Genomic DNA, 15,345 nt, shown 5'->3' on the forward strand with positions numbered 1-15,345 from the left:
GTTAGTAATAATAATAAAAAATAATCAAATCAATTCATAATTTTCATTATAATTTCCTCGTCCGTTCATTACATATTGCAGTAACCTAGTAACCCAGCATCAACGAAATTCAATGACCTTAAAAATATTTAATTCAGGCAACCGCGCTTGATATGTGATATACTATAGTAAATACAAGCTATTGTATTCTATGATCAAGGTGACATTTTCTTCATCCAGACGATCATCTAGAATGAAACGTCTATAGAATCTTTTTTCAGACTTCATCTTCCAGACCGTTTCCTTGTAGCGTTAAAAGAAACGGATAAAATCCTTAGTCGGCCATTTTGATTGGTTAGCGAAACTCTAAGCTGAAAAGATATATCTTTTATACCTCAGAAATTCAATTAAACGGAAAAGAAATATCTATAACAAAAGTCATCCGGCGCCCTGTTAATAAAACAAAAATGTCTAATAAAGTTTTACAAAATAACAATCCAAATATCCAACTATTTCAAGCAGTTGAACACGCTCGCTTCAAGAAATTCCGCGACTCCGCTCGAGCTAATTAATATTCATGAGTTTATGATCCTACCAGCCATGTTATTTACTTTGGAAGCAACAGTTGATGTCTATTATTGAGTGTTTTCTGATTTTCCACGATATTCAGCAAAACGTCGTCGTTTAAAGGATTTAGTTATTGGCTAAATGGACAGTACGTCCATAATAACACAGGTCAGTCGTGATGACGATCTCCACAACACCTTCACGCAGCCAGAAAAAGGTGAGTTGTGCACAAGTGGTCGCTCGAAAACATGGCGCATTTCATGGTTGTAATTTTGACAGGGCACCTGCTCACTTTCAATATCGAATATACGAGATATCGATCGTGCATTGGCTTCATTGAAAATGTATACGTATATTTGAAATATTACTATTCAATATAAACATGATTTTATTGTGTTTTTAGGAGGAAAGGGGCGTAAATTTGTCAAGATTACACATTGTTTTTCTTTCTGCCCTACATTATCAAAGAGCATTGTGGGATTGCATGTGGAGTTATCCCCATGTTATTTTGCTCAAATATTGTTATCATGATTATGTTTTCATGTTTTACCTTCAGTTTTAGGTAAATTTACTGCTTGGTTTGCTATTCCAATATTTATCATTGAATTTGACAGTTACTTGAATTTAACAAATTGACCAATTCAATATAAAATGTAAATCTAGGCCACACAACATTTGATTCTTAGTTACTATATTATTAGACCTAGTACTAGTAGTACAACCAAAAGAATGGCAAGATATTGCTTAGGATTTCAGATTCTGGCCACCAATTTTTTTAACAAAGAACTCATATACTTGCAATGTTGTCCATCGTATCTGTAGTGTAGATATGATGTGAGATTCAGATTGTATCTAGCCTTGTTTTTGCAGAGATTTACCAATTTTGGGAAATCTATATTGGCATTTATGATTTATCTAGATCGCACATGGCATACGTTTAAAAATACTAAGTCAAGTAAAATGTGGCATGGCCTAGGATTGACGATTTTCCATTTCAAAAAAGGTTTGGAAATATGAGCTTGATTACTTTTTGAACATAAATGTACAGGTCTGGATGAAGATATATTTGTTGATTAAAATCTGATTCTTTGAATATTTGTTGTCTGGATTTTGGGAAACATAGAGCATTATCTTTGTTTATTTGGTACCATAAATGAGTGGTTTTAATGAATAGGTATGGTTATGATTTTTGATTATTTGAAAAGCTCTTCCAAGTTCCGAATATATATTAAAGTAAAGTAAAGTCACCAATCTTTAATAATATGTTCTCCAAAATATTGACTGATTTTGGCACAGACACTTAACTTTAGGCTGGCCACCCCAGTCCTTAAGCATCTAATCAACGCCGGAAAATGGTCATTGGACAGAATATTAGAATAAAGATACATTCCTGGGTACAAACTGGGTGATTTGATGATATATTTGGACTAAAAACATTCAAACTAATTAATTTATCATAATTTTGCTTCAGATCCTTTTCAAAATATTGCAATTGTCAGGGAATACCCAGCTATAAAAACTCAATCAAAAGAGGTTGTATCACGTGACACAACAGGTGCAATGTCGGAGGAGAATTCATTGCATACAAAAGACGATGTTGCCTTTATCGCTAAATATTTATTCCAAATCAAAGCCTAATTAAATTCTCAGATTATCCACTGCCCACGTCTTTTTCTGTGATTTTCATCTCAGAAAGTGTTGTACGTCTAACTCTTCATAAAGTTTATCAACATGTACATCAAGCGCTCAGTCTCCGTGTGCAACCTTCGACGTCACGCGTGCAGACACTCCTAATCGTCAGGCTATTGATTAGGGAAACACATACATTTTTGTCCTGTATGCACTCCATGAGTGTTTATCAGGGAATCCAGTATTTTTCTAGTAAGATTGGATATTTCTACTTTCCATACTTTTATTGGAAATAACCACCCGATAAATACTTTTCTGGGAACGTAGCTTTAATATTTTGTCATTTTACTATGTACATGTATACAAATACATGTATATGTACAGTGTGTGGATAAAAAAAGGGTACTTGTATTTTGTTTTGATGGTACATGTACCTCTCTCGCTAGTCTCGCTGCCCCTGCTTAGATCGATCCTTGAGTGGTATTGCCAGTAGAATAAGAATAAAATGTTTAATCTATGAAAGTATAAGACTAGATGTTCACTAATTGTTTTTTTAAGGCGGTTGGGCATCTGGATTTAGGAGAGTTCTTTATCAAGTACATGTACATTTCAGCTGAAAATATCTTCATTATTTTTTTTACATCATTTACAAATCGTCAAAAGTTAATGAGTAATTGTGCAACTATGCTACATGTATTTAGATAGAAGTCCTGGCTGGATAGACTCTAAATCTTGTACCTCTGCCTCATAAATGAAAGGAATCACTCTCAGAAATAACTCTCCTTACATTAATTAAATTCCTCACCTTGTCCAAACTAGGAGAGTGATTTTTTCAAATTAAGGAGTGCTCTTTTCACCTACCAGCCAATTATAGGAAACAGTGACTGGATGTTAGATTTTTACCTTTTTGTTTGATGTTAAGATATGCTTTTCCACTGACAAGCTGATGATGTATTTGGAAAAAAAACATATTCCAACTATTTTATCTATCAAAAGTTAACTTCAAATCCCTCTCAAAACATTTTAATCTCAAGCTATGGCTTTGATCAGATCTCTGAACATCATTAGAATATTGTGAAAATTTAGTCCTTAAGAAAACACCAGTCCAAAAATGGTCCAATTAAGTTCTGTATTTACAAGGAACAATATGGTCAACATCCAGTGCACTGGTAATCTTGATAGGTCTCTTTTTAATCCGATGAAAACAAGTCCAGGAGATTATCTACCATTGCTATCCTGGAGGGACCCGTGTTTGATCCAGAGTGCAGAGAAAGTTCCTCAGGCTTTTTGGCGTGGTTCCCCCTTGTCAGTGGTGCAGCACAAAGGGCCTGGCAAGGGATAACTTATAGTCATTCGAATTGGATGGAAAACCAAGGTCTTGTATACAAATTGGTGTGCATTTAAATGAACTTGAAGGTCATAGTTCGACAGTCTGGGCAAAATGTCTGCACACTGTATGGAGTATTCCCATCTTCATTAGTTCAATTGGTGCAGAAAAGTAGGATGTTAAACCCCATTTCATTTCCTATTTTATTTTCTTGAATAAAAGTTAAACATGGATTATTCAAGAGCTAAATCTGCCTATTGCAGGTCTTTCTTTAGGTCTGAAATGTTATATATAAACTATTAATTAGACATTAACTAACTTACCAAGACGGTAATCAACTCCTGAGCTATTTGATGCCTGCGATATTTAGTGGATTCAACTTTCAACTACGTTTTCTAGTGGATGCGGTTACCGTAAAAATGGAAAATCAAGACTGTTTACTAACTTAACAACGGTAGTAATGACGATCAAGGCTAGCCTATAATTCTATCGCTAATATCTAGACTCAGATTGAAGTAATTTGAAATTTGCAGCATAATCTCTTTTCATTATTTTTTTTAACTATTATGTTGAGTACTGTCCGCTCTTTATCTAATCTTACCTACATGTAATGCCACTTTAAGTACAATTTGAGTACAAGAAATGTAGATTTTACTATGGAGTAAGTCTCTTTTTAATCTGATTGAATCCTGGCCAGGAGTTTATTTACCATTGCTAAGGTCTAAATATGGTGATTATGCTCCAATATATACGGATGGTTCGAAAGATGATGATCGGGTAGCTTCGGCTACTGTGACACCATCTGAGACAATTTCTGTCCGTCTTCCACCTGCTTCTTCCATCTTTACAGCTGAACTCCAGGCCTTTCTACAGGCCTTGGAGTTCATTCAATCATCATCTATATTTAAAGATATAATATTTACTGATTCTTTGTCCTCCCTACAAGTAATAAACAACAAACAGCTTGATCACCCATTAGTGGCAGACATTTATCGTCTGCTACTATCATTCGAGTGTACCAGCAAGGACATTGTCCTTTGCTGGCTCCCCAGTCATATGGATATCAAAGGGAACGATCAAGCAGACTCGGCTGCCAAGTCTGCTTTAGATCTTCCTGTATCTGAATTTTATATACCTTTTAAGGATTTTAAATCCATTATAAATACATTTATTTATGGCTGTTGGCAACGGTCTTGGGATCTTGCAGGCACAAACAAACTTCATCACATTAAGCCTCTCTTAGGAGACTGGCCAAGCTCCTATAGAACCAACAGGAGAGATGAGGTTGTTTTGTGTCGCTCTCGCATAGGTCATACCTTTTTAACACATATTTTCATCTTAAAGCGAGAGCCTCAACCAGAATGTGAACATTGTCATGTTCCTTTGACAGTGAAGCACATTTTGATTGAGTGCAATCATCTCAAAAATACAAGATCACAATATTATCGTTGCCAGTCACTACATCACTTGTTTGCCCAGCCTGGGTTATATTGTGAACTGCTAAACTTCTTAAAAGAGAGAGGTTTTTATTATAAATTTTAATTTGTTTATAATATATATATATATATATGTAATATTTATTGTTTATATGCATAAAAGATTGTTTTTATTTTTAAATTTGATAAAACTGTGATATTGTTTTTATTTATGCATATAAATTTTTGTGATATGATTTAGCTTGTCTCAAAGAATCAATATTATGTTTGGCGCAATATAGCCCGGTTGGAGCTGACGTGCCATAAAACCACATTTCATTTCATTTATTTACCATTGATATTTTGATTTTTTGTTTCCTTAGTAAATAATCTCAATAAATTACATCATCACAATATGTAAATTTTATTGACAATAAAATAAATATTTGTTACCATTGACAGTCCAGTTTGTATAACTTACATGTAAGTCATTCCTTTACTCCAAACCCTATCTCATACGGTTGAGTATTAAAATTTCGATAATTCACTATGATCAATGTCCTGTACACCAAAAAGCTCATGTATGAACACAATTTACAAAATAAATAAGCCAGATGATGTGCACATGTAGCAGTATTGTACTTTATAATATATATCTGTTGTTAATCAAATTGCATTAATATTCAGGCAAGTACTAGATTTACATGGATTATAAAAATTTTGTTATTCATATACATATATACTCTAGATCTGTCGGTTACAAGTAGGTAAATCCCAGACAGATTAGGCAGGCTGCTGAATGGTTCCCAGGGTACCATTTCTCACCCTTGCAATAGGTACCGACAGCGAAGTTCAACACCTAACCCCCAAAGCTCAGCCCAAACAAGAGTGACCTCATCTGCCCTTGATCATCACATCCGGTTACATCATTTGCGGAAACGGTTCACAACAGTGACCTCTACTGCAACAGCAATTCCTGGACGGCGCAGGGTCCCAGACCAAACAGTTCGTAAATGCTTACGTTAAACCGAATTGCAAGCCAGAATTCCTGTCAGAGCTGCTGTTTTGAAATACGCTGACACTATCAAATCCGACTTCAATGGGTTCAGACACAGAGGGTATGGCAACAGCAACGCCGGAGAACAGTTTGGTTCAGCGACGAGTCATGGTTCCTGTTGCAACGAGGCGATGGTAGAGCAAGGGTGTACTGACGATGAAATGTCACTTTGCGTTTCGTTTTTTTAAGAGTATATAATCTAAAGATGCAAGCGTGGATAAAAATGGTCTGTCTGATTCAAACTAATAGTTTAAAAGAAGAGACTGTTAAGTACATGTATATATATATATATATATATATGTACATGACATGCACAGTAAATCATTGATTCAATATTCTAAAATATTAGATCATGATGCAATATGATAAAATTATGATTAAATTAATGTGGGATGAATAACATGTTCTGATGTAGTCTACTTTTAGCTTTCAATTTATAAATATTGAAATAACATGCTTGCAACATCAATCTTAGCATATATTTAGATGTCAATAATTCATATTACATATATTTTATAATACAGTATGTGTTGTCCTTCAAACACATTGTAAACATCTTGGATGATCTTATTATCGGTCATCCAAAAATACAAGTAAAATACAGTCATTACTACTTTACTAGTACCATGAATTGTACCATGTCTGAGGTGAGTGGATGGTTGCTTTCTTAGTTTTCGAATATAGTAGCGTTGAAGCCTGGGATCAGTTTCCTATTTTGACATGGTCAGCATTCAATTATAAATATTTTGAATAAGAGTTATTTTCATAACAAACAAAGAGTAGAATTTTCTGCCTAACCTTAGCGGGTTTTTTCTAGGTACTCTGTGTACTCTATTTCCTACAACTTGTAAAGACCCCTTAGTGCTTACAAATTATATAAATATTACATGTAATTGGTCTTGAAATAACTTAGTGTTTAGTGGAGGTCAAACCCCATTATTAAGGATCTTTATTGTAAAATGGCAGTCGCTTTCTAATCTGGATCAAAAATAAAATTACAGATTTCACTGAATTTGGTCATTTGTTTTGTGAGATGTTTTTCAAAATTTGGTGCAATGTCTATTTTCTGTCTTGTCCGCCGGTTTATCTTGTAGATTTTTGTTTTGCATGTAGTGCAGTCCTGTGCACTTGCTAATACATGTAGATAGAGAAAACTTTAATAACAATTAAGACCTAAAGAAAGACCTACAATAGGCAGATTTAGCTCTTGCATAATGCATGTTGAAACAAATATATTTGTGCCAGTTTGTGGACACTGGTATCTATTATGTTTATCTGTGAAACTAGGTACTGCTAAATTACTAGAAGAATGCTGACCTTGACCAGGATTTATATTAATCTCTTTCAGCACACTAAGACTTTCCTTTCTGGGAAGATATCATTACGCTTCACAGATTTACCTCATTAACTTCATAAGACGATTGTTCAAAATATGGATTGACTGAATAGGGTCGTTTTATAAAATTATTGGTATCGTTACATTTATAATGATAATATGATTGCTATTTATTCAAACTACTAGTGAGTAGTGACAGCTAAAAATTATGCTAACCGGTCAGATTTTTAAAAATCTCCAGTGATGATTGGTGAATTCTTTCAATATTTAAGATCATGGTTACTTGTTGAGTTACTAAAATGACGTGTATACTCATATTCAACAATGTTTTTTTGTGTGTGGAGGGGTGGGGGTGTCATAAGAATGCAGCTATATCAAAATATTGTGTTCAGCATACTTGTACCACCAATGTACAGAGACTTATTGCCCTACACAATGAAACATTGTGCACTCATTGATTATAATTTTATTTTCAAGACAGCTTTAATTGTGAGCTTTTTTTTGAAACAGTAGGTTGTGTGTTATGGCATCAGATCACTTTAATAATCTAAGCATCCAATTATTAGATTTATTTATTTATTAATATGCAAAAATTTAATATTCCACAAAATTAAAGCACAGCATTCATGAATTCAACCACTGGGTTTCACTATTGTTCATTAGACTGAGCATTATCTTTTTCTTTCTTTATTATTACAGATCCTAGATATCGATGCAATGTAAATCAATATCAGACAATGTTATCTGATAATAATTTAAACACCAGGAAATACATGAACATGCTTCATGTTTATCATGTTTTTAATCTTTCCATTAAAACATTAAACGATAATCAATATTATAAACCAAGGGATGTTAAAAAAACATATTCCCTAACCCTAGTAGATAATATTGTGGACCGATTAGAGAGAAAAACAAAGTTGAGAGTTTCAGTATAGCTTGGCCCATGTTCTGATGTGGTGCTGTGTGTAAATTTTTTAATAAACAACAGATAAATTCTGAAGTGTGGTGGTATGTTGCTGTCGCACCCTCCTGTCCATCCGTCCGTAGTTCACAATTTCTTGTGAACACACTACAGACTATATTTATCATCTGATTGTTTTGAAATTGATATATGTTTACATCAGTTAGTTAAAGAATCCTATTTAATTTGGAGTTATGGCCAATGTTTCACTTTGTTGAACCTTGTGAATGCTCTAACAACAAAATTTATCATTCAATCTGTATGAAAGTTATATGCATCATTTAAATTAGTGAAACGAAGAAGGCTATTGAATTTCAGCAATTTCCATTAATTAGGTCTAGAATTATGGCCCTTGCTTCACTTTATTGAAACTTGTGTATGCTACAAATGTATAACAACAAAAGTTATAATGTGATCTGTATGAAATTTATATGTGTCATTTAGATTAGTGAAACAAAGAAGTCTTTTGAATTTCGGCAATTTCAGCTAATTTCTTGTAGAGTTATGGCCCTTGTTTCACTTTGTTGCGCCTTGTGAACGCTGAATGACAAAAGTTATCATCTGATCGGTTCAATTTCCGTTAATTTCTTCAAGAGTTATGACCCTTTTGAATGATCGAATGACGAAAGTTATAGTCTGATCTGTTAGAAATTTATATGCATCATTTAAATTAGTAAAACGAGGAATCATTGAATTTGAACACTTTCCGTTAATTTCTTCTGGAAAATGGCCCTTGTTTCACATTGTTGGACTTTGTGAACGCTCTATCGACAAAACTTATCATCCGATCTGTATGAAATTTATATGCATTATCATTAAAACGAAAAAGCCTGTCAAATTTCTACAACTTCTGTAAATTACTTCCAGAGTTAAGACCCTTGTTTCAGTTTTTAGAACCTCGTGAACCCTCAAACGACGAAAATTATAATCTGATCTGTATGAAATTGCCTTGTGAATTACCCCCAATTACAGTAGAATCTGTATCGGCAGCCCCTACTATTCAGCGACATCTCCTTGTAAGCGGTCACGATAAATTCCCCCCGTAAAAATTCCATTGTTTCATCTCTTTAATCATCAGTCACTCCTCTAACGCGGCCAGCGGTCACTATTTTACTAATAAATTTAACAAAACATCGCAAATTCAACGGCCATTGTTGATTGATGCCATCTTATCGTACTTCGTTAACTTCGTCCTGTGATTAATAGTTAATTACCTGGTCCCCCACCGATCACTTAAAAAGAACTGTGAAAATAACAATCTGTCTGTTAATTAATCTTTTGTTTTATTAAATGACAAACCCGATCTGCTGATCATTGTTTTCACACGTAGATTCAATAAACTGAAAGTAACGTCAAAGCCGAGTTTTGTCACGATCATCTAGTATCTATTTTCCATTGCCACTGTGTTGCTACACATAAGTTTTAGCGCCCCTTATATTACTTACAGAGTTACACCCCCTGAAAATCGGTGACAAATTCAGCGATGTTTTTTTTTAGTTTGACATGTGCTTTTTCGATAAAATAAAATGAATTCATGGATTTTCATCACAAAAATGGATAAATATTATCGAATACATCACAATGGTAGACAGTAGTATCAATGTTGGTACAAAATGACACGTTTACAGAAGTTATATCAGACATTTGAGTCAAAGGATTTTCGTTCCAAGCAAGTTTCAGCGACGGCCAAATTTACTGATGCAAGTATTTGTGTTTGCTCAAAATGCATCCCAACGTAACATTTACTTGATGTCAGCACTAACAAACACTGAGATTTTATTAAAGAGGTCACTCCCGTTGAGCGGTCAGTCATGCAAATTCCCTGGAGTGGCTGCTTAATACAGATTCTACTGTATCTACAAATGAATAAACATGCGACAATCTTTGTCGACCGCTTGGACAATTTAACTGCTGTGGGAGTATGTTTTGTTGCCTGGCAAGTATCTTTTTCTGTCATGGAAATTTAAAAATTTGAAAAAGCAGACTAGACACAAAATAGTTATTTTATTAGATTTATTTGATTATTTTGGGAGGAAGATGTATACCAACTCTGTCTGTATTTTATACTTCCATGTATAGTCTTCAGATTGAGCTAAGATCTCTTGACAGTTGGAATTCGGTATAAGAGTAGGCCATAGTGCTGCTGCCCATGCTAAATTTCCCTCTTTGCACACTGTATGGCGTGTGCCTGTCTTCATAAGCCCAGTCGGAGTAGAACATTAAACCTCATTTCATTTCATTTCAGATTGATCTAATGAGAGTTGTATCCAAAAGGTTGTGTGAACCTTTAAATGGACCTCTTTGTAATGCAACTGAATGCAATCCGGGACCGGGAGATAATCGACCTTTGATATTTTTTTCGTAATTAAATGTTAACTAATCAATTTGAGTACATTTTAACGTGGGTTTGAATGTGGAAAATGAATATTTTCTGAGGAATGCAAATGACGCACAGAGCTTTTAATATGTGCCACTAGCAGAACCTGACCATTACCGGTAGCTACAAAGAACTGGTTGATGCTTTGTTGTGAAACTATACACTTTAATTGAATATGAAAATACATTAACTGAAAATACATTAACTTAATTGAGTATATCTGGAAACTTGATCGAGCTGGATATCACAGCATGGCCCATATTACCCCCCCAACCTCCCACCTTTCTCTAGAATAATAAATCAAACATCCTTGATTCCGTCCTTTTCAGGTTTCTCTGCTTTAACATTCAGTAGACCTGGCAAGATTTACTCTGTCACATACGAGGGCTAGCTGAAAAGTTCTAGACCTTTCTGTGAAAGACATGTACAAAGTCGATGGTTTTCATTTATTTTCCCACATAGTCCCATTCGAAGTGTACACCCTTTTGCCAACAATGTTGCAAGGCCTATGTCACCACGGTCTGTCAAGACCCTACAATTCCCTTTCTATGGTTGAGTTAATTATGGGTTACCTTACTACTAGTTAAGAGGACTATGGTCTAAGATGTCATATCAATATTAAGGTAACCCATAATTAACTCAACCATAGAAAGGGAATTGTAGGGTCTTGACAGACCGTGGTGACACCTAGATGCCAGTCAAAAAGAAATTTTCTTCAGCCACCCTAAAAAAGTCGTTCAATGCTGACATGACGTCGTCATAATTAGGAAAATGACGACCGGCTAGTTCCGTTTTCATTCTGGAAACGGGTCTCATCCATGGTTACAAATCTGGTCAAAAAATTATCAGGATCTGCTTCAAAATGGCGCAGATTGCCACATCCGCCATCAAGGGTTTAAATTCTGCAGCTCACTTCTTTACACTGAAAAAGGAAGGGCATCATCCCCTAAAGTGGAGACCATGTTGACATGTATCTGTTGGGGTTAGTCCTTTCAGTTGCAGGTACTTGATGACTGCCCTATGGCCAGTTCTGTCCATTTCTGGTGATTTCAATGGGTAGGTTCACAAGATGGTCTGGTGCAGTTCTTATGTTAATTATCGTATTTGTTGGTGGCAAAAGTTTGTTTCAACCCAATTAATCTATCCTTTTTAGGCTTAGAACTTTTCAGCTAGCCCTCGTACATGGACATACCCTACATGCTCTAACAACTGCTGAAATAAATAATTTGTACTGTTTTGATAAGGGAGCTGTAATATGGGAGATAACCCTGGAGTATTTTTTTGTGTCTGTTACGAATGTTAAAGTAAATTTAGATAAGAATTGTAAAAACTTATGGGTGTTAGACATATAAGATTGTAAAAATAAAGGCAAATTTATTATGATAATAATGTTGAGATGGTTAAAATTTGGCAGCTTAGTAAGATTTACTACTCAATGAATTATGTACTTGTACCATAGTATGTAAAATAAGCCATCTTCATTGGCCCGGTGTGGTGCAGAAGAGTATGACGTTGAAGCCCATTTCATTTCATGTAAAAAAAAAAAGAAGCTTGCACTTATATAGGATGGAAACTTCTTCTCTGGTTAGGTTTGAATACTGGAATGGTCCAAGAAGTACCTGACAAAGAAAATGTGTTTACTCAGCTAAATTGAGCTAACAGTCAATTTTTCAAACCCACGACTTTGTTTCATAAAGCACATGTAACACTTACATATACGCATAAATCAAACATTTACATATACAACTCTTAAAGTATGTGCATTGTGTGAAACAGGTCCAAGTTCCATCAATTTGTGCTTCCCCATAGTAATTGAAGGGTACTGTAAGTAAGTATGCAACAAGTGGTTGTACTTGTCTTATTTGAATAATGACGGTAACAGACTTGGATTGAATCCAGAATATAATGGAAGATACAAACACCAGATAGAAAAACATGAAGAAGCGAAACATTGAGTAACTTATGGTATACATATTGTCTATTAACTCTTTATTATAACATATAAGACTTGTTAAAAAAAAACCCTAGTTAATTTTTACCATGTCCACCAAATAACTTCTTTAAAACTAACTAACATTGAGAAAGCTGCTCCATTTCATTTGGATTTTTTGAGATCTACGATGCCCATCAAAAGATTTCATTTAAATTTATGAACGAAACAGTGCTAATCTTTGTTATTTATAGTATGAATTCAGGGATATAAATTCAGATAGATTTTGACCACATTGGTCATTTTGACTGGTGAATTTTGTTTGTTATTTATAGTATGAATCCAGGGATATAAATTTAGATAGATTTTGACCACATTGGTCATTTTGACTGGTGAATTTTGTTTGTCTGCTTTGTGAAATGAGAACTAACATGCCTTCAATTTAGGGAATCACGTGGCTAAGTGGGTAAGATGCTGGCTCGCTAGCCTGGTGTTCGATCCCTGCATTGGCCAAGAAAGTTCATCCAGATTTTCCGGCGTGGTTTCCCCTTGTCAATGATGCAGGACGGATGGCCTGACAATCACAGCTGTCTAGTCGTTCGGATGGGACAGAAAACAGAGGTCCCGTGTACATATTGGTGTGTACGTAAAAGATCCCTTGGCAGTAGGAATTCAATATAAGAGTAGGCCGTAGTGCCGCTGCCTGGGCAAAATTTCCCTCATAGCACACTGTATGGCATATGCCTGTCTTCATTGCCCAGATTAGGAGCAGAACAGTAAGACGTTAAACCCCATTTCATTTCATCATCATGTCATTTCATTTCATTTCAAACCTTTAATATAGAGTATTTGAATTTTTACAACAAACTACATTTTAATTCCTGGATTCAATCAGAGAAGAATGCTTTCACCTTTTAAAGTAAATAGTTTTACTGGGTGATCAGCTTTATAAATTGTCTGGTAACTACATTGTACATCCATCTGGTTTACTTCAATACTGGCTGTATTTTACACTTCAAAAATATTATTCCACTCTACTAGTTTATTAAAAATTGATAGGCAGTACCATGGTAACCATTACATCAACATCCAAATTGAAATAAATGGGAAACAGATCTAGTTTTTATTACTTCATCAGTGGCCTGTCAGATGATTTTATTCAATTTATCAGTATCTGGCAGCAAGTGTTCAAGCTATTTTTACATATTGTATATTTGTCAATGAGTACATGCTTTATGCCTGTATCAGTTTTGTTTCATATAAATGGTAACACTATCAATTATATGATTAAATAGATGTCAAAATTCCATGGTTAAATGTTAAAAGGCTAAAAATATGTGTGAAAATAAAATAATATAATATTGAGTAGTACCAGGATATTATGTGTAAAGTTTCACATAGTAGAAATATTTGGTGATGTTCTCAGATAAGATTCAAAGAATGTGTGACAGATGCTTTATCCATCATGTGTTGTGGCATGGTTTTATTGTATTCATAGAAAATGTAACTAGTTTTTAGTTTTCATGATTAAAGGGGTACACCCTGTCTTTTATTTTTGAAAACTTGCCATGTTTTTATTTTTTATTCATTAGTTGAATGACATGTATTTTAAGAAATCTAATTGTTATAAGTGCTTTAAAATATTGGTCAGGTATTCAAGACCTAAATATAAACTTAAATTTTACACGTCATGGTTTATATAGCATATCAAGAGTGACAGTACAGAGATCAGGACAGTACCAGTACTGCAGTACCGTACAGAGATACTCATTCAAAATATATTTACTGTAATATCATATACTGTTAAAAGGTAATTTCATTTATTGTGTTTTTATAGAGAAATAAATTCATAATATTTTATGCACGTAATATATGCTATACATCAAAGTGTCAGTTTCATTTTATACTGGTATGTCATTGGTTGTTTAAGCATATTACATTTTATTAAACTCCGACAGCTGTTACTGTTAAAGGTTCGTCATGAAAATAATCAATATTTTGTCAACAATACTCTACGTACATCTGTCGTTAATATAGATCTTTATATACGTAAATTTAAGCTTGACTAATCTACTTCATAGCAGAGCTTTCACATTATTTCAAAATGGCTGTTTCGTTTATACTCTTTCGTGTCTGGATGTTGCTACACTAGAGATTCCTGCCACCTTTTCGCTTTCAATCAACTGTTTTTTTTGTGGTCACAATTATGGAGGTAGTTGGTTGTTGGTATTGTTTATCAAGACGTGTCAGTTCCATGTTAAAGTGGATTTTTCAGTTGGGTTCGTCTGAAGCTGCAGGTAAACAGATGTCTAGGAATATAACTTGTTTCTATTGCCATTCATATACTCACTGATCCATTAAATATATGTTATTGAAGAATTGATTGTATATGAGAGTATATCATTCTCATTATGGGGAGGATTCTAAAGTAAATTTGGTGTACCTATTCCCTGTACTGATCAAGTATATTTGATTTTGTTCGTGTTTTATTATATCTGTTTGTATAATATATATGGTTATCATGTCATCACTAGGGTTTTGTAAAGTTTGTTTAATAAACCAACATTACAGTGAATGTACAATATATATTTCTTGATTAATTGTTGGTTCCTTACTGAAACAAAATAATCTATCAAATTGATGGTCTTTAAATCTATTTTTTCTCTGTTTTGCATTTGGTGATAAATAATATAAAATAGTTGATACAGTCAATAGTTCCGACAAAATTTTCTTTATTCAAATTAATGGGATGTGTCAGAGTTCA

The 15,345-nt window shown here is 34.2% G+C and overlaps 1 protein-coding gene across 2 annotated transcripts in view; it reads left to right on the forward strand.

Annotated features, from left to right (window-relative positions):
• The first annotated feature begins 549 nt into the window (after positions 1-549).
• The window catches only part of LOC126807796 (CTD small phosphatase-like protein), a 28,904-nt gene continuing 14,108 nt past the window's right edge, over positions 550-15,345 (forward strand). The window contains exon 1 of one of the 2 annotated variants that reach the window (XM_050532621.1): positions 550-763. In XM_050532621.1, the coding sequence (XP_050388578.1) occupies positions 688-763 (76 nt within the window). In that variant the 5' untranslated portion in view covers positions 550-687. Of the gene's footprint in view, positions 764-14,658; positions 14,879-15,345 lie in introns of those variants that run through there. The other variant, XM_050532620.2, reaches the window with a different exon arrangement.

Source organism: Patella vulgata, chromosome 9 (genome assembly GCF_932274485.2).
Source record: "Patella vulgata chromosome 9, xgPatVulg1.2, whole genome shotgun sequence".
NCBI lineage: Eukaryota > Metazoa > Mollusca > Gastropoda > Patellidae > Patella > Patella vulgata.